General features: G+C 38.6%; 1 protein-coding gene across 1 annotated transcript in view; it reads left to right on the top strand.

Moving 5' to 3' along the window:
• Positions 1-21161, top strand: part of WDR72 (WD repeat domain 72) — a 128197-nt gene extending 107036 nt beyond the window's left edge. Inside the window, exons 19-20 of the mRNA XM_055793766.1 lie at positions 13014-13112; positions 18900-21161. Coding sequence (XP_055649741.1) covers positions 13014-13112; positions 18900-18955 — 155 coding nt within the window. The 3' untranslated portion in view covers positions 18956-21161. The remainder of the gene's footprint in view (positions 1-13013; positions 13113-18899) is intronic.
• The last annotated feature ends 297 nt before the right edge of the window (positions 21162-21458 follow it).

The following is a 21458-nucleotide window of genomic DNA, read 5'->3' on the forward strand; positions in this document are numbered from 1 at the left end:
TGCACTCAATAGTTGTGTTCATGAACTAAAACAAACCAAGTCGTTGGTTCTTCTAAACCACATTTTCACTCTCGTTTGGCTATGAATGATAGTGATTCCCTTGGAATGGAGCCTGAAGCAGCAGCTGTGAATGCAACTATAAAAGTGCAAGATACAGATAATGTGTTTTATAATAATACAGTATGGTAATACTGCTGTGATCCCAGTTTTGTAAACCTGAATTTAACTCTTCACATTGATAGAATTATTTTTATCTGCTCTTTAGCCTGTCAGTTTTTCCTAGGAACAAACTGTGTCTCTAACTGAATTAACAAACCTAGGTACTAAATGCCTTACACAAACAGCAAATCTTTTTGCATGTTCTTGAAGTTCAGCGAGCCACATGCACTGTAAATATTCTTTCATATACAAGAATTCTTGCAATTCTGTAGCAAAGCAAAAAAAATGTAAAGTGGAGCTCTCTTGGCAGAGGTGGGCTCTTCCCTCTGGAAAAAGCATTGGGTTATGGGAGCAGTTTATAGCCAGAAGCTTGCCTGCATTTGTCATTTGGCTGTGATAAAGGATGTGCAGAGACTGGGGTGCCTGTGAGCTTCAGCAAGCTTTGTGCGTTTAATTAATCATTGAAATCAGGTAGATTGCTATGCTACAGCTGTGTAGTCTCAAATCATTGGACTAAGAAGGCTGAGGCTTTACTCGGGAGCTGAGGGTTTATTTGGGTTATTTTGGAAGATTAGGGCGATTCCAGAGTGCCAGTTATATTCTGGTGAAAGTGAACTTCTCTCCTGTTCTTTTGAAGATAGATAGGGAAAGTTGTCTTATTTCTGCAATATCTGTTCTAATCTTTTCTACATATCCATTAGAATTTCTGCACTGCTTGCTTCGCCTCAGCTACTTTGGCCAAATTCAGGTTGTGGTAAATCAAGAGCAGCTCTACTGCTTTTTATAAAAGTGCACCTAGTTAACACAGAGATGAACTCGGCGCCCTAAGCAGGGAGTGAGCATTCTGTGATTTATTTTCAAAGAATGCTGTGTTCTCTGTTAATTATGCTACAGCCATTGCACTGGGCTTTTGAAACTGCAATCAAGGTCCTGCTGCACATTTGTACCTTTTTTGTGCAGGAGCCCTTTTGGCATTTCCACTTCACTCAGCTTACAAGCTGGAGTGCAGCCTTTAGTGGTCTCCTGAACTGGCAGTTTTGTTTCCTGAAACACTAAATTTGTTTTTATCCTTCCATACGTAGAGGACTATATATGACTGTCCCTAGATTCACCTCTGATTGTGCAGACAAGCTGGTAGTTGAAAGCACATAGGAACAGAAACAAATCAACCAGTAAAAGAGAAGAATACTAGCAGTACAATTTGAAGTATCTGCAAGAGACAGGACACTTCCATACAGAATTTCTTCCTGAGGACTGGATCATTTCCAAACAGCCAGGGTATGCCTCTTTTCTGTGTGTGAATTGGTATGTACATGTGCACAAATAAACAACACCCTGGAACAGAGAGATTTCAGAATACCTAAATAAAGATACTCCAGTTACTTTTGACTAGGTACATTGCAAAAAGCAATAGAAATCTTTGCTTTCAGAATTAACAAGAAACTAATGATCAGACATCAATAAAAATCAAATTCTAACCAGTGACTTGGCTACCACAATAGTACAGCTAGTGAATGTAATGTTGTTTCACCAACCTTCATAATTTTATGGCAAATCTTATGGTACTTTGTTTCTTTTCTGAAAGTCCTGTCCTTAGAGCAGAGTGATATATGAAAGTATTAAGTCTCACTAAAAGCAGAAGAAACCCAGATAAAATTCCTTTTCTTTTGGGTGTCCCAACACCCAAAAGGCTAACACTTCAAGTAAAAAAAGTACCTAAATAAAAATACTTTAAAAAAAAAAATAAATCATACCTCTGAAGACGAGTCTTACACTGAAAGTGGGCAGTACCAAAATTGATTGCAAACTTAAATTTGGCAGCATTGAGCAGCAGGCTCTTGACCAACCTTAAGTGAAGTGCAACGAATTTGACATTTTAAAAAATCCTGCCACTTCTGCATCTAGATTATTTCTGCCTCACACTCTCATGTAGCACTTGAATGTACCAAAGAGAGCATGGAAGAGCTCACAGTTGTGTTACCCCTTGGCTCTTCATCCCCCTGTGGTGCTTAACTCCAGACAGAACACAATCTTGTACTGTATTTCACCTGTTAACAGCAGATAATCTACATTTTTTGGAACCATGCTTTTTAGTTCCTTGCACGTGTGGTTTCACGCAGCCTCTGAACCCCAGACACCAGCCACCTCCTTCGATGCCCATCTTCCTGGAAGTGCTAGTGGTGCCTGTCTTACCTCTTTATTACCCACCTCAAAGTGGAGAGTCCAGGCTCCAGTTGTCCACTTACAGATACATCTTGCTGATGGCCTGAAGAATAAAGTTGACCACAGGTGAATGGAGTGGAGATACGGCATTAGACAAGGCTCATCTTTTACCCAGTAAGAACTTAACAGCTCCTTGCTTATCTGCTCATGTAAGGGAGTGCCACATTTGTTTTCTGGAGATACATCCTGCGGTGCTGAAAGGGCAGAGTCTGTTTCCCAAACCTGTCTCTCTATTGTGGTAACTCAAACAGATGGTCCACATTCATTACCAATATAATTATGTGTCATCCATCAGTTCAACAATGCACCTTTCTGATACTTGTACATATCAACCACTATTGCGTACTAATTCACAGAATAGCAAAGTCTAGATTTTGCTCTCAGTTGTATCAGGAGAGCAGCTGCCTTAAAATTAACCTGGATTCATGCTTCTGTAACACAGGCCACAATCATTGTCCATATATTCAAAACAGACTTCCAGCTACACAAAAAAAGGGACAGCAGCTCCTAGCGGCTGGTGTTTGGGAAAAACCACAGAATTATCTAAATTTGTCAGATACTGGTTTGCTGCCCTAAATACCAGTTCACTACAAATCTTAACCATGTAACTGGAAATCATTCATTAAATCCTGTGCAGCCAAGAATCATGCATAATGTAACATGGCTACTGCAAACAGTTCGCTCCTGATCATTTAAATTTCCTTCTTGCTCTTACAGCCATGAGGAGCCTGTTAGTGAGGTAGTCCCTGATGAGATTTTGCTTTTACATCCTTGAAGAATGTCCTTGTGCATATTTATAGGACAAAGTAGAAGGATTATATATGTGGATTTTTCTTTTTACACTAATACAGTGTAAAAATTTTACCACTAATACAGTGGTATTAACTGTAAACATTTTTAAAAATATATACCTGGGCACAATATGATCAAGCATGCACACCTCAAAAATCTTATGACTGTATGGAAAATAAGCAGCCTAATGCTCTAAGCCTTTAGGTAATACCATGATTGGGCCATGCGCGTGAGATAGCCACTTTTAAATTGAACATGCAGTTTCATCTGAAAAAGGGGATTTCTGTATCTTCTATTAATTGTTACGAAGAAGATTTTAGTAAACAGCTAACTGTGGGTCAGTGTTACTTCTATAGTACTGTCAGATAGTGGTGAGAATAGATAGGTTACTACATCGGCACTGTTAATGTTCAAAAAGGCAATTTGCTTAAAGGACAGGGACAGAAGAAGAAGGAAGTGGACTTCATAAATTTCAAACTGCACAGCAGTTTCACTGCAAACCATCTACTAGTCATACAGTACTATCCAATTAATCCATTGCTCTTAGAAGAGGAATCCCTGTATATCCAGGTACAATCCTTGCCAAATATCTGGACACAATCATGGGCTTTTAGGATTACAAGTAACATAATAAAGGATAATGATCAAAAATCAAGCACACCAATACAGAATGCTTGGGTTAACTGGACTTGCCATGTGCACTATAAGGCAGCAGTCTGTTAGGTTTAAAGTGAGATTAAGGACTTGTGTAACCTGCAATTATGCTGTTTTTCATTAAAAAAATAAGATGATTGGACTCAGTAGGGTCCTTCCTTATATTTACCTCTGTTTAATTGGATTGGGAACTGCTTAAACATCTTTGAGTTGGAGCTTATAAGAAGATGATCAGAGCTGTTTTTCGAAGCTTAAGACAGCAGGCAGACAACATGATCATGTCAAGACTCATACTAAAGCCTTAATCCTACTTTTTCATCAACTAGCACTACAGCTGAGTCTTTAACCTCCTAAGTACTAAATGTGCTTTGGATCTCTCACGATACATTTGCTGTCAAATGTTAATGTCTAATAATATTAATTTTTGCTTCCTTTCTGAGAAGCACTTTAAGGAGTAGTCTCTGTCTATCTGAATTTGGAGAGCTATAGTGGAAGTCTGTATTTTCAGTCCTTTTAAAAATACAATTTATAAGCTTACATCTATTGCAGTCTGTTGCGCTCTGTGGAGGTGAGGAATTGCATTGACCTGCACCTCACCTTGTTTTAACGTAAAACCCGGTATACTGGTAACTTACTTTTTCATTGTACTAGATTGAATATTATTGTGTGTTTTGTTGGGGTTTTGTTGTTTGGGGTTTTTTGGTTGTTTTTTTTTTTTTTTTTGGGGGGGGGGGCAGCAGCTTTAATTTTATTTGTGTCTTTTTTCCTAGGAACTGTTAGCATGACCAGATTCCTAGCCTCAAAACTTGCCGACCAGAGCACTATTTAGTTTTATAATCCTGAAGTTGCATAAAGATTAAATGTTCTAATGAGTTTTTCCTGCATCTGTTAACGGTATCCATGCAACGCAACAATCTCCACTCTTCAGCCTCGCTGCTTCTCTCTTTTCTTTTTCTTCTCTTCTCTCCTTTTTCTTTTCTTTTCTCTTCTTTCTTCTTTCTCTGTCGGGTAGTGCTCCGATTTGTCCTAGTGACACAGGGCTGCCAGCAGGAAAGCAAGCGTAGTTAATGCTCAGCTGCTCAAACCAGTCAAGCAAGCTAGCAAGTCCCAGCTGTGCTACTTGATGTTTTTTGATTGCACCTAGTCCTCAATCTGTGAACTGTTTTCTGGACTTAGATTCATCAAGCTCTGCCGCTTTAAAAACTCATGCAGGCAGGCATCCTAGGATATGCCATTATAAGCTGCTGCCAGGGGATCTTCTAGGAGATAAATGGAATCTGTGTGAAGTAAATTAGTGTGAACCAGTCAATCTGTGTGTCAGCCTTGAGCCACATCCATGGGTAACTAGCTTGCTGACTGAAAAGTCCACTGTCTTTTGCCAATCAGAGGTCTCAGCCACCAGGAAGCAGTCCTATACAACATTAGTTTCTTGGAATAATGCCTGTTTGACCAGCTAGTGAAACTCTTCAGTATACAGTACTGTCCTGCCTGAGTTTACTTATTGCTTACAATTGAACTGAAAATCTTTTAAAGTCAGATAACATTTTAACAGTAGGGAGCATCACAGAAATGTCTTGGAAATAAGTACTTCCACTTTCATACAGCAGCCATTCAGCAGAGTCCTGCTGTGCTGCAGTTGGCTTTACCTCCCTATCGGTAATACATCTTCAAGACTATAATGCAAAAGAATAACAATAATCTGGGTAGAAGAGGTTAATAAAGAGGCTTTGTGTATATTTTTTTTTCCATGGATTAAGCTATTTGGGCAGCTTTGATCGAGAGAAGGGAAGAGTATGCAAGCTATAACGTCCATGTTATGCACAGGGTTATGTCAGCAGCATAACCATGCGGCACACTTCCGTTTCATTTTATTTTCAAAAGCAAATTCAGGCAATCTACAGCTAGAATTCCTCTGTAGAAATGGACTGAACCATAATCCTCTGAAAATTCCCAGATTAATGTTTTTAGACTTGAATACCAAATGAATCTACTGTCATGAAAATAATAATGCCGGTACTGTCAATAATGCAATTTTTAACACATGCAATATTTCTTTATTTGTTTGTTGGTCTTATAGAAGCTACTGATACCCCAATAGGCAGTCATATCTGCAATATGTACGCTCCCACACCATTGATCTAACGCGCAGAAACCAGGGGGAATCTTGCTATTTATTTTTAGAAGATTGGACAGGTGAGGAGATGCTATATACTTCAATTAAAAAAAGAAACTAATCGTCTAGTAACTACCAGAACTGAATTTGGCTGCCTTTACTAATTCCTGTAGAAATTCTTTTGCTATTGCCTCCCAATTGCTGGTTGAAAAAAAAAAAAAATAATAATGAGAGAGGGATAAATAATGTTGATCAACTGTGATCAAATAATTCAGTCATGCCAGATTTGGGTAAAAAGTGCACTACCGCGCATTTAGGGAAATTGGGAAAAAGAAATTCGGGCTTTCTAGGCAGAGAGGACATTAAGAAGAAAAAGCAATGTATAGTGATAGAAGAATTAATTAAAGACCGTTTGGGGTTATATTTTCCTTTTTTAAAATCCTTCTGACTTTTACAGAAGCATACGCTTCAGAGCTGTGCAGTAAACCATGTGTGGGATTTTATGAGAAAGTATTTTATTTCTTGCAGCAGAACCCACTGAGACAAATTTAACTAGTTAGGCGTTTTATTATATATACTACACAGAATACATGGACAGATTCTGGTATAAATCACAACTAAGATCAAGACAACTGCTTTAAAATTGAGTGAATGTTTCATTGCACTAATGAAACAAAAATGTGATGTCCTTTGAGAGCATAATTTGTTACATGCCATTATATTTTAGTTGAGAGAAGTGGGGAAGTCCCTCTGGGTGAATAAAACTTCAAGGTATATTGGGAAAAGAATCACTGAAAATTTCAGATTTCCTGTCTGGAGTAATGCTGTCCTCAAAGATAAGGGTGGGGAGGAAAATGGAGTTTCAGGAGGTTTTTGGTTTAAAATATGTAGAAACCTTAAAAGAAACTTTACACTTAACAGAAGGAAAAATTGTCCTTCAGTTGCTATTCGCTTGGCGAGTGGAATGAGCTTTGTTTGCACATGACTGTGCACAGTGCAAGAGCAAGCTCAGGCTTCCCCAGGTGCGTGGGTTGGTATTTCTGCAAACTGAGCTCTGCAATGTGATGTTAGGTCCTGCTTCTGCATTCACTGTAGTGGATTTAAATTGCTGTAGCTTCCAGTTTGGCTGGAACAGGGTCATAGAATCACTTGCTCCATACTGGCTTATTTCAAGGACAGTTCCAACTTCCATATGTTGCAGCATTCACTTTAGAATAATAATGTGTTTCTCCAGGTTAATTTCTTAATCTCTCTTTTCAAAATCAAAATATAATGAAAACTGGGCCGGTGAGGTATTTAATCATCAGAAGATAACCAGGCATTCTCAATTAAATGACAACTACATACATCAGGGCAGGTTCTTTTAAACGACACTAAAAATTATGAAATGACCAGCAACTGATGTCTTCTGTCAGTGAGATGAATTAGTGGTTTATATGGCCTGAGAAATGGTGTGGAAAAAAAATAGGGTTCAATTCAATAAGGACGAGAGCGAGGATCTAGACTGAGGTAGGATTAATCTTCCACAAAGAGACAGGATGGGGAAGAAATAACAAGGCAACAGTTTCCCAGGAAAGAATCTGGATCACAAGCTGAGCGTGAGTCAACAGTGTTCACGCTGTGGCAACAAAGGCAAATGCCATAGTGGCCTCTGAAAACAGGAGCATCACCTGCGAAACCTGTGAAATAATCCTGGTGCTGTACTCGGCACGGGTGCCACCAAGGGCACATCCCCAGCTGAGCTGATCCCTGCCTGCTGGCACGCTGCTCAGCGGAGAGCGCCGTCACCCAACCGGCATGGTGGGCTGACTAGGGTAACTCCATCATTTGCCTTTTCTGTTTCTAGATGGTTGTGGTGAGCACTGATAATATTTCAGTTGCCATTTCGTGAATGTTTTCTGTATTTCGTATAATGTCAGTAAAATAACTGTATCCTTTCAGGTTGGCATAAAAATGCGTGGATAAAGCTAAGTAGGATAGCAATCCTCACCCTGGAAAAGAGATGGTTGAAAGAGGATAAACCACAGGACTGTTCAGTCACAAGTGTCATGGAGAGAGTACGCAGGGCTTGTACACATGCCTTTTCTCGTACAATAAATGTCACACTCGGCTAATGGGGACAGGCACAAACAAGAGGAGGCGCCTACCTGCGTGGCAGCACATGGGGCTTGCCATCTTAAGGCAAGTTAGGGTGTAGGGTGTTAAGGATGTGAAAGTTCTATGTGCTTAAGGGAAAATTGGAGGAGTTTGTGGAACAGAAATCTATCATGAGTTATTAAATATTTAAAAAAAAAAAAAAAAGTTCTGGAATTCCCCGAGTTTCAAATTGGAGTTTAAGAGAAAGTTCTAGTGAAGTATTAGTGTATGGTTGTTGGACTCTTACATTGATGATCTTTGGTCTCAGCAAGTACAGCAGTTCTTACGCTTTTTATGATATCTGTGAAATGTGCTTCTTAAAATAGTACTCAAAGCATTTATTGCTGAGCTCTCTTTCAAGCGTTTTAGGTATAGTAAGGTATGTGCCTGTAGATCCCATACATCCCAGAAGTGACACTGCAACATTATCATTTTATCCATTTATGAAAAGAATACCAACATATTTTTTTCCTTTACAGCTTTTTTCGTGCAGTTTTATTTAGATTCAGGTTGCTTTGTGGTTTTGTATTAGATCTGAAATATATTTATCACCTATAGCCTATCTTGCCTAATAATTTTGATTGAAAAATATTTTTTGTTGCCCTAGCTGCTCTTTTGAATGACAAGTAAGTTCTTGTTTTCTCCACAGACTGTCTGTAAGTTACTAATCCACCTTATCAATAACAAAGGCATCTTGTCAGAAAATCCTGACTGGTTTAGTCACCTGCGTTACGCAAACTTCTTTCTCCAACGTGTCTGCCCTCTGAAAATTAGTATGCGGAGCAGGTTATTTAGACTTCAGTGTGTGATATTTCCAGAGTGGAACAAGGCTTTTCAGAGTTTAAACAGAACATGTATAAATAAACGATAGCGAGGAGTTGATGTTGTAATTAGTGGCTGGTGTACATTTGCGAAGAACAGCTTATCATTTAAGAGTTTGTTCACACAAAGACTCTTGTTTCATAGACCGATCACCAATCAGTCTGTGATCTCTTTTCAGAAATAGTTTAATTTTGTGGAAATTGAAATATTTTGAAACTATTTTACATGTTTAATTGAATACTATGATCTTATGACATTCTTTTACTATTCTAAATTCTATACCTATTTTTTTAAATGTCTTTTTCTGTTTCAATAATGTAAGAGAATGGGTATCAAGTTTGACAAACAACTCCTCAGAGCTTATTACGATGTATCAGAAAAAAATTCCACAATTCTCAAGATTGGTCCTGTACAATAAAGATTTATGTAATTTTTATATGCTAAGTTCAAGGTCATTTGCCTCAATGAAACCTGCCCTTTTACCTTACTTGCATGCTAGCAAAGGAAATCTCTACTCTCCATGTAATAATTTAAATTACATTGGCCTGAATAGAAAGAAAATATCATTGGAGTTATTGTATCAGAAGTTGTTGTTTCCCAACTTCTTCTCTGACTTGTAGATTTGGGGCTCATTTCTACCCCAGTCATTTACATCACTTTGGCTACACAAATTATCTTTCAAGTGGAAGCAAAAGTAATTTTAAGGTCCATTTAAACCGAAAGTGGGACAGAGTATACTCAGAACGAAGAAAGATCATGCTGTTTATATTTAAATAACTTAAATTCCCTCAGCATCCTAGGTATAAACAAATCGGAACAATATTTCCCCTATTGACATTTGAACATAAAATCCTATTCCCCTAAGAGAAAACATAGTGAAGTAGGTGTCAGTGTTAAGATTGTTTTGGGGTTTTTTTCATGATTACGTAATGCCATTTTTTACTTTCACTCTTTATTTGGGCCACACTGTTCTTCCCTTATTTTTAACTTTTCAGTTCCCTTTGTTCTTTTACAGTATTTTTAAGGAACCTGCCCCTTCAAACTGAGCGTATAGCATGATGTTTTGAAAAAGAAAGACTGAAGGTCTCTGCCTAGCTCCCTGTCTGGCGCGCTGCGTGCACTCATTGTGTAACTTCATAAAGCAGGGTGCTGCGAAGCTGATCTGCCCTGGTGCTGTCTGGGGAGGTGTGGGTACTTCTGAGGAAGTGACAAGGCGGAGATGCGCATCCCTCGCACCAGTGACCCGATCCTAGCCTGTCCCAGCCTGTCTCCTGGTTTTGTGAAATAGCATTTTCCTTCCTTCACTTTTTCCTGCTGAACCTCACTCTGTGACAGCCTTTCTTGCGCAAGTTGTCTAGAGGTCTGCTTCTCTGTCCCTGGGAAAACCCTTTCTATCCATGCTTTCCACTCCCTTTAAACTGTTCCCGGTGACTCCTTGCCACCAACTATTTGTGCAAGTGTTTCATTGGGTTTTGTCATTTTTCAGCCATATCAGCTCTGCCTGTGATCCCTTTTTTCTCTTTTTGGTCTTTCTTGGCTTCCAGTGACTCCACCCCCCTTGAATCTCCCCAGCCTCTACTCAGGCGTATCGACTGGAGATCCTCCTGTTTTGTCCAAGGATCTTGCCAGCCTGTCTTAATTTCTTGTTCACTTCACACCTCCCTTCTGATGTATCTCCTCTGTGTATGGACCTGCTTCTAGCTGTCTTTTATTCATTATGTTCAGAGTTACTCCTCAGCTGAATCCGTACCTTCCCTAAAAACACTGCTCCGCTCTGCTTTGTCGTAAAATCAAGCAGGTCACTTTAAATTACATGACTTAATGCTGATGTGTTCTGGGACAGATGGAGAGCACCTGAACAGGTTTGTCCTACTCCCATTCAAGATCAGATAGAGCACAGACTTCCAGCAAGGGAAGTACCTGCGACCTCCCGAGTGCGGGTGATGCTTGGTGTTGTGAAAGTGTCCCCGCTCCTGGGTTCACTGTGAGAATTCTTTATTGGGTGAAAATACACCCTTCATTTTGGATGGCTGATTATGAATTTTTGGTCACTGCTATGTTTTTTAGAGAGGACAGCTCCTGTGGTTTCTGTCTTTCTCTGCAAAGGCATAGCTGTACTTTTTGTTTTCTCCCTTTTATCACAATATACTCTTTTAGAAATTTTCCTATTGTTCTTCTTCAGAGTAGTTTTGACTTTTAAATTCATGCAGCTGTAATGACTCAATCTATCACTCAGCACAGTGGAGCCAACCGCTTAGTGGGAAGAACTGTTTCAGAAAGAATGTTGTAATAAATTTGGCACAAAACAATGTTTTAAAGAATATAACGTGCACACTTGTATTTTCCAGTTTTTCTTTTTTGAAGTGGGAATCCTGGCCTTCAGTTTGTATATTTGAAAATTATTTAAATGTTGTGAAAATCGGAGAAAAGCACAGATTTCTTTGAAAACATTTCTTCCTGCACGTATTGTAGCGTTTTCATGCGTGAACATGAACATTTGCTATTTATTGTAAGTTGTTCTTCCGTGTCAACTCAACTCATGCAGATTATCATGTCAGTGTTTCCTTGGCAGAGACAAGGACTAAAATTCCTCTTCATGTGGATAAGATGACCATTGATACAAGTCCACTGGCTTTTTGTGAGCTCAGAAATTTAAGTGTTCCTGCTCTACCTGAGCAGGGTTTTATATACTAGTTAGTCGCCATCCAAGGCAGATTTTTTAAGCAAAATGTAGTGCTTTTTTTTCAGGTGAAATGCATGGTGTCATTATCATAGATTTTATTATTTATTACGTTTTAATATTGCATTTTCAAGGATCTAATCCCCCAACTGTATTGAAGCCCTGATTGCTTCAAACGGACTCTGTGTAGATGCAAGAGTCAAGAATGATGGAACCTTTTGGCGACCTGGGATCAATAGCTGCAAACCGATGGAAAGCGCAGAGCACTGGAGTGGAATATGTGTCTTTTGAGCTCTTCCTGTCTGAATAATGCCCTGAGGCCTTGCTGATTCACTTATAGTTCTGGAAAATTTAGATGGGTGTTTAAGTTCAGTAATCCTTCAGCAAATATTCATCTATTAAAAAAAAAAAAAAAAAAGAACCCATCAAAAGTTATAAGGGAACAAATTTCTTATTTGGAAAACAGGACAAAACTACGCTGAGATTGTGTCTAGCCATTAGTATCCCCATCCATATAGAAGTTTGGAGCCTTGCTTAGTTTTCTAGATATTGGAAAAAAATCTAGTATTTTCTAGTGACCACTATTTTCTTAAGAAATGGGATCATCTGGGAGCTTTAATGGCACTGAAAAATTGAGATCTCTTCTTTACTGTGCTATTCTGTATTATATTGTTTAAGAATTCTGCTTTATCTTCAAGCTGTATTTGTGGCTCCATATGGAGATATGGAGCAGAAGAGAGGGAAATGGGCATTGACAAGGGAAATACGTCTCTCCTGTTCAAGGAAAACTTCTGTGGGATTTGTTCAAAAGCCAAGGGAATTAAAAAGTCATACACAGACCATTGTTTCCATGAAAATATTTTCCTGCTCTGAAATGAAAATGTTTTGAGCAATTAAGTAAAAGAAGAAATCAAATTTGGTAATCTCTAAACTGCAGCTCAGTCTGGTTTTTACTGTACTTTGGAATATCAATATTTTTATTACACATTCTTGTTTGTTATATACAACGTACTTTCATCTTAAAATGAACACCATTTCTCTCCCTAGTGAATGACTCTAGTAATTACAAAACCACCTAATTGATCTTTTGTATTGTTTACTGGCTTCTTTGGTGAAACAGACAAGCACTTTTTTATGGCTTCTGAATTATTTTATTATTTTAGAATTCTAAGAGAAAAACCTGGGTTTTAACTTGAAAAGGATCACCTTTAAGCTGACACCGCAAACTTCTCCCTGAATGAATTCTTGTCTATAGATTTTTCAGCTGTGCTATGTTGCATAGAAGTACTTTGAGTTTCTGTTTTATTTCAGTCTGTTATTCGTGTTTACAAATTATGTCTTCAGCAGTGAAAGCACTGCAGAAAGTCAAGGGGTGTTTGTTTCTGAATACATTACATTTCTCCCTCCCCCTGTTTTTGTTCTTTATTGCTCCAGTCAGTGCGCCGAAGCATGAAAGGAGCTCCACCTCGGCAAACTTCCAAGACGTGGAGGATGCGCCTGACAGATGTGTCCTGGAAGAGCCTGAGAGTCCAGGTGAGAGGCATTTAAAGACAGTCACCAAGTATCAAGCGATAAATCTGACACAGCTTTTGGGTCTGTAAAAAAAGCACATTGTAATGCTGTTTCCTTTTTAGCAGCTGCAATGTCAAATTAATGGTCACCTCCAGGGGTCACAGTGTGGAGCTGTTATCCTTTTCTCTTTCATCAAGAATTCAGGTCTTAGAAAGGATAAAGGCTTTATGACCAAAAAGAAAGCTGACACTACTAGTTCATTATAATTAGTTTTGGACTACAGTGCTTACTTAATATATGTACAATGTCTGACCCTTGAAGGTAGCATGAGATTATGAAAAATTAGAAGGACCGCATATACTGCAGTTGAATGTAGCGGCAGACATTCAAACGCCGTATCTCTGGAGGAAAGCAAATTGGTGGCGTTAAATAGCTTGATTCTTTTCTTTAAATCAGCTCAGAATCATTATTTCATTTTAATGGCTCTTAACATTGATTCAGCTAAATACAGGAACATCCATAAAGTGCATCCTTTTTGGTGACTAAAAGATTTATCTTCATGTAGTTTCATTATCTTTCTCGTTATGGAACATCTACAAAATTTATTAGATTAATCCCAAAGGGAAACAATTAAATATAAAGTGTATCGAGTCACAGCTGATTAAAAACACTCTGTGTGACTAAATACTAAGATCTTTTAAGCAAACTCTGAGCTTGACCCACATACACCATATACGTAACCTGCATGTAGTCCTCATTAGTGAAAGAGTTAAACATCTTTCTTCACTTGATATTTTCCTTCCCCGCTTTATCTGGTTCCTGCGTACCCTCTTGCATCTTTGTGTGCTGATCCGTGTATCATATTTTTGATTCATCGTCTCTGCGGCCTGTCAGCTTAGTTAAGAGATTTCCAAATCTTGCAGCCTGTGCTGACAGGGGGCAGCTGCCAACAGTCCCCTGATCCTTCCCCAAGGAACGCTGCTGAGATTTAATTTTCAGTCAAAGGGTGCAGTCTGAAATCCATGTCAGGTCCCCTAAGTCATCTCAGAACCCAGATAGGACCCATGTCTGGGGGATTATATTTCAGCACGCTCCACTCCTCCAGGATTCCTTGGGAGTTCAACCGCTGTGATATACTGGATTCAAACTACATTCTCTTTTCATCTTTTCCACGGAAATGAGCACCAGTATATGTTAGAATAATTGAAAGCAATGAATTGTAAATCTGTACTCGTTTGAAAGCCACCTAGGCTTGACTCGAGCTGTACAGCAGAAACTAGTGTGAGATTTAGAAAGAAATAGATAATCTACTCAGGAAGGGGTCGGGTTTGATCCACAGCGCACCTATGGTCGGTGGTGCGTCGCACCTCCTTCGGAAACTATCTGTGGTCCCTTCAGCAACCATTATGGGCAAAAATGTGGATTGTCCCAGTTCTGATCTGTTCTGAAGTGAGAAAGAGTTAAAACAAGGTGGCACTAAAGTGTTCAGGTGGGAATGAATGTACCTTAAAGACAGCATTAATTTTAACCTTAAATTAATTCCATGTGGCCAAGTGTACACATTTGGACAGGAACGTGAATTTCCAATTCTGCACTCTGCATGTCTGTATGAAGTAATGGAAAGAATAAAAGCCTGTCAGGAGGTGAATATTGACTGGCAAAAATACATGTTGATAAAGCATCTAAACTTAAAAACTGAGTTCCATTCGGTCCATCTGACATCATTAAACTAGTAATAAACAATGAATTACTCTGGCTTTTGTTTCTGTCCATTCCTGCATTTTAAGACATCTTGTCTTATAGGTCTGAAAACCTCAGGAGATTTCACTACTGGTCTCACTGCTTTCCACTGAGAATTTGTGGCTTGGTTGTCATGGAGACATCGTATTTCTCCAAGAATTGCTCATATTGATCCGTGGACAGGCGTAAATGGCCAGGCGAATGTGAGGAGTAAAGGGGGTTGGGCAGTACTATAAAATGACCAGAGGTTATGGGTCGGAAATAAGCTCATAGCAAACACTTAGGTAAAGAGAAAGAAACAGTTTCATTTTGTTTCAGGATTTCGTTTTTGCACTTTATGCCATTGTCTTCTTTCACTATAGACTGAAAGAAACTTGTTAGTCACTTGTCATGTCAGATCTTTGGTGCTTGTCCTGACACAGCTGTCAGCCTTCCAGCTCTGTGCAGTTCAGGGACACACAACAAAGAGCTAGGAACATGAATTATTTATTGCTCCTTGTGCGGATGAAATTCTGTGATAAGAAATTAAGACACTTCTGACAGAAGTGTTTGTTTGAAAGGAAAGATTTGGTAACACAATACATTTACTTAAAACTTACCATTTACTTTTAGTAGCAAGCATTGAAACAATAATATGACATTCAGTTGGCTATGATTTTCTCTAGTGTTTCTCAGGTGTTTGAACTTTGAATCGTATCTCAGAATCTGAGAGTGCCTGGGAGGTCAGCATTGACTTTAGAATCTATTGCACATATTCAAAGTCTGGGCAAACTTACAAACTTCATTTAAAAGTTTTTATTTAAAAGTCTGTATGTGTGTTATGCAGAGTCTCTTGTGCTTCACTTACAATACATTGTCATGTATGCAAAACTGATGTTAAAAAATATATTGTTTTACTACCTTTTCGAATGAGGAAAAGGTGAAAATAGGACAACGTACCTGCAAGGGATTCCAGCTATTCCTAGAAAGGGTTCTTCGTTACAACTACCGCAATCAGGCAGGCTGTAGAGCAGCCCTTAGCAGACATAGCTGTGCATTGTGTTTGCTAACGGTGCAAGGTGCAGTCTCTAACCTTGACATGAGACTGAGAGTTATTTTCAAAGTGATCTTAATTTTCTAAAACCACACAAATCTTACTCTGCTTATTTTACTCTCACATTTTCTATGTGTCTGCACATGTTCCCACTGCTCCGGATGCGGGCCTCCAGCAGTTGTAGAAAAAGGCATATACTTTACATGAATAGCAGGAATCCATTTGACTACCCAAGACACCAATCTGAGATTTACCTGTGATTTCTTGCGTTCAATGTGTGATCTGAACTACTGTCAGATAGGTAATGAAACCCCTCAGCCTGCACTTTTCTCTTGGATAATTCACAGTAAACACTTTTCACATGTGATGGACACAGGTAAATATCAGAGTGCGTTTTCTTGTCTAAGTGAAATGGATTTTAGTTGCTCCCTTCATGTGCCTACAAGCTGCCATTATCTGTGATAGTGGCTCGTGTCTATTTTAGCCCACACACAGAGGAGATGCTGGGCTTCTCTCCCAGATGCCTAATAGTAGGTTTATCACTGCCATTTTCCCCACATGCTGAGGACTACTTCTGTTCAACATGCAAAGCCTTGTCTTTTCCAACTTGTCTCTGGTCTGGCCTTGAACATAATAATCAGATAAGAATTACAACAGCTTTTTGTAGAACTTGACTTTTAATCATATCAACCTCCTGTAAATAATTCACTATCCCTCAGAGTGCCTCTTTAATATAAATAAAGATTCCCAGCAGTGTTTTCCATTTTATCAGACAGATTTTCCACATGTAGGGAAACTGAGAAAGAGGCTGAAACTGAATGAACATGGATCTATGAGTTAGACTTAGGGGTCTGAGCTATTCACGTGAACGTTCTTGTACAAACAATGGTGGAAAATTCACACCTCCAGAGGGCAGGTCCTCTTGTCCAAAGGGAGCTGCTTGAGATGGGTTTTAAGGGGATTGAAGATGCTCTGAAGTTTGTGAGTCAAAATCTGAGAGGATGGTAACAGAACTTGGCACAGCTTGAGGTGTCTTACCTTTCAGAGGCGGTGCAGTCCCACCAGAGGGTTCTGCAAGTATAGCTTTTATGAGGAAAAGGACTGGATTTGAGCTGAAGTCACAAGAAACAATGTAGGCACAGATACTTCTTGCCTCTCCTTTACTCCAACAGAAATATTGTAGTTGACTAGGCGTTAGACTATCACTTCACTTGGTACTAGAAGGAAATTGAGCCTCCCTAATGGAAGATTGAGATGGAAGCTATAGATGGAAATTACAGAGTGTTTTCTGTCTTTTGGATGAAACCCATGTAAATGGTGAGAACCCTGTGAGCTTATGGCCTTGCGTAGCCAGAGAGCTCGACCCTGCCTGAGTAAGCTGGTCCCTTCCACAGCTCGTGGTTTCTCCCATCCCTTCACTCCAACAATTGCTCATATTAAATTTTTCCCTCTTCATTTTTTGACTCTTCAGGACAGAATGTAATTCTGGGTGTGTAACAGATACTAGTGAAAATCCAAGCAGTTTTCACCGTCTTGCTTAGTTGCTTGTCCTAGATAGGCCTTAGCGTAGAGATGGGAAAGATCTCTGCCTGCCCCTGAAGTACAGTCTGTGAGAGACACAACTGCAGCAAATAGACCTGGGAATGTGTCAAGAACAACAGATTGTTAGCCACAGTGTGCCTAAAAATACAGCACTAAAATTGTGAGTATCTTGCATCAGGCAAGTTATAATTACCCTGTCAGATACTCACCAGCTCCAAGTTCCATCCACTGAAGAGTATGTTATTTAAATCAGCACTCTGTCACCTATATGGCTGTTGATCAGTACACAGAATGTAAAAGTAAATATTCAATAAATTTCTAAGTATGAAGCACCCTAGAAAAGCATGATTTTCTCTATTTTCATCATCACAAAAAGTCAGCAGCGGTAAATGAGGACTGATTCAGGAATGGAGCGCTGGAAGTCGATGGTGATGATGATGATGATGTATGAAGAAGATACAATACATGGGCACCCCACTGGTCACAGACACTGACAGCCCTTACTGCTCAGCAGCTGCGTATAAAATGCTAGTGCCTAGGAATTCTTCCAGAAAGAATTTCTCAAATTTCCAATGTAGGCACAGGTGAATCCGTAGGAATTTCACTGCAGCAGAGGTAGTGCCACATCTTGTCAGCATCCTGGGTTACTAGTAACATGACTCATGGGTTTTGCTTTGGCTTTTTAAAATAGTAAATCAAACTGTTAAAACCAGAAGGCTACATGGTGGACATCAAGAAAATGTGTATCTCTGTGTCTAGGACACAGCTAGACGGAAAGATGATAGATAATGTGATAAATTTGCAAGATGTCCGTTAGACTGGGAAAAAAGAGTGTGTGCTGCTTTCTCAGCGTTCATGGACTCATGAAAGGTGCTGTACCTCTTTAAGCAGTGTTTCTAATACAAGTAATATTTAAAATTCAGATTGTATATATTACCATACATATGTCAAATAAGAAGTCATGAAGCTAAAAACTGATGATTGAGGGTGCTTTTATGTGGAATTCTAATAAGCCATGACAGAATTAAAATATAATACCTTATTTACTTCTCTGAACGGCTATTGTAGAATTATTTCTGCTGTCAGAAAATTATATTTGCAGAGAAAACATAAACAGTCTATTAACATAAAACAGAAATTATCTTTCTGTTGATCCACTGGAATGTTTTCCTTTAAAACAAAAAAAGGAAGAAGGAGAAGACTGTTCAGGGGAAAAGTTTTGAGGAACACCATACATTCTCTTGAGCTGTTTTGGGTTCCATATTGCCTCTTGGAGTACAGCAATTTATAATTTTAAACAGTCTTCTGGAGGTAATTCGTGTAATTTTTTAACAGTAGCATGTTGGTGCTGGAAGTTTTCATTCCATTACAAAATTATACATTTTATTACTCTACAGAAAAATGCTAAAATAACTTATTTTTAAAAAACAAAATCTTGCCTGTTACTTCAAACTGTAAAATCATTAAGCCAGATGAATACCTTTCTTTTCCAGATGACATGAAGCCACATCCCTGGATATCTAAGGTGTGCTCCTGTAAGGTGTGTTAGAAAAACCTGCATAGCCGAAAGAACTAGAAGATGCACAAGACCAGCCAAGAAATAGGATATATGTGGTGTGGCCATGAAACAGCCAGTTGTATTTATTATTGTGTACCTTTAACAATTCATTTTCAGAAGAAATACCTTCCGTAAGATCAACTTCGTTTTGCTGATTTATTGGCTTCAGTTCACACTTCCATTTCTAATGGATTTATATTTATTCAATTAAATTTAGATAGTTCTAACATAGAAAATATCAACTTTTTATTTTTAGATGCTTTTCACTAGTTTATGTAGTGATACCAAATCTTACAACTTTGATTGACCATAAAAGCTTTGCATCAATTTTAATATTCTTTTACATATACCAAATTTAAATTTTTATCTCTCCTTGCTTCTGACTTTTGTTACCAATAACATTTTAACACTCAGCGAAACTAAATGTGCTTGAAATAATTAGAATGTTTGTTTGCATTTAAGGGAAGAATGCACATTTTGAAGTAAACATGGAATACTTAGAAACATCTAAAATACAAAGACCGTTCTGTGCACAGGAGAGCAAGGGAAGTTGATTATAAGTCTGGTCATGTCTAGGATGTAAATTTTCCTCTTCTATAAAAACTGCCATCACCATCATCTGTAGAAATGCAGTACCAAAATGAAGTTGGAGAAGCCCATTGGAGTCCTCTTCTGAAATTATATACTTCATTGAATTTCTGTTTGTGCTCATTGGGAAAAGCAGCTATACATTTTTATCTTTAAAAAAAAATATATGATTATGTTTGAAGAATATTTGCAGCTTATTAGACTCATTTATCACCTTACATGCTGGGGAATTTATGCTGGTTTGACAAATAACAGCCACTTAGAGCAGTAAGCTCACTTTTCGTAGTACCAACAGTCAGAGCACTAATGGAGTCAAAGGGACTTTTCTGGATCTGTGGTGGAAATCGTGGTGTGATGTTATCCTTCCTAATTGTCACGTAACTAGGAAAGTGAAGATTTCTTCAGTGCGGAAAGATCCTCTGGCAATGAATCTCTTTTTTGCTTGTGGGGAAAAGTCACGGCTGCAGGAGTGACAAACCAGGTTGCTGTTGCCCTACTGTGGCTTGAGACAGACACGAAATCTTCTTTCTTCTGCTTTTTTATATTCCTTGTGTCCGTATCTCTAAGTGCAGTGTATGGCAGTGAGGTCTTCGGAAACATTGAAAGGAAGGACCTGCAAATGCGGATTTCAGGTTTTATTCAGTGAAATAATTCATTAAAATTAGTTGCAATCCAGAGAAGATATTTAACTTTACTTTTCCATAATTTTCAATAACATGCAGAAAAATGACATCTTTTTGCAGTAAAGTCGCTGTTTTTTACGCATCTGTTATTTTTCAGAAACAATTTTCCTTATTCTTAGAAGGCATTTTCCTATGTAAAACGTACCTTTTGTTTGTATTTGAGTTGTGGTAACCAAACAGTCTGGGTGTGGAGAGTTATGGCTTCATTGTACTGGATGTCTGGAGTAATTTCATTTACTTATTTAACTTGTACAATGCAACTGAGAGCAGAACGTGTCTTAAGCTGGCATACATCCTCTTCTAAACTTTGATCGTTCAATCAGAGATGCAAACATCAAGAAGGTAAAAATAAAATTGCAAATCTAACTACAGGAATTTGCTAACACTACAGGAACCTTGCAGACAGTAAAAGAAATGCCAAACAAAGGATGGACCTTGCTGTCTCCTTTGGCACACGTCCTTGTCAGCAGTCACCTCTAGTCTTCTACTGGCACTGAAAAGTCCATTTCCCTTCACAACAAACATTCCTGCTCTGTGTCAGCACCTGCTCACTTGGGCCTACACTGTTCCGAGTGCCAGGGGAACAAATCTCCTTAAAACTATTTCTAGTAGGTATTTTAAAACCTGATGTGTTCAGAGAGGTCTCATAGCTCAAGGAATTGGCGTTGTCCCTAACACCCAGCACTGCTATTGTAGCAATTACATTTGTGCAACACAATATTTGATTGCTTGTCTTTAATTCTGCAAAGCAGTGCACATCAGCAGGCTGCCAATACAGACAGCCCTTTGGAACGGTTTGTGCGGTGATGACTGGTGTTTGGCACATGCTTGTGCGTGCTTTGTGCTAATTATAATTACAGTATCAGTAAGGTAAGGCAAAGAACTTTTTTTATTAGGTACATTTATTTCCCAGTAAAGCAAATATATTTCCCATGTGGTCTGGATGTCTTTCAAACAACCAACTTTACAGTATATGCTCAAGATGAACCCTTGCTTCAAACAATCTTTTTGCATCAAAGTGACAATTTTAGAGCCATATACAAAAATACATATTAACCTCCTGCAATTGTTTCTTGTAAGTCATAATTGAAGAAGCATTTCTATACTAATGCAGTCTGATGTACCGCTGTATTCATGCTTAGGGAGATTGATTTTACAACGAAGTTGCAGTAATTAAGAATATATTTTTCTATTGTGTTACACTGAAGGAATCCTGTCAAAAG

Source organism: Falco peregrinus, chromosome 1 (genome assembly GCF_023634155.1).
Source record: "Falco peregrinus isolate bFalPer1 chromosome 1, bFalPer1.pri, whole genome shotgun sequence".
Taxonomy (NCBI): domain Eukaryota; kingdom Metazoa; phylum Chordata; class Aves; order Falconiformes; family Falconidae; genus Falco; species Falco peregrinus.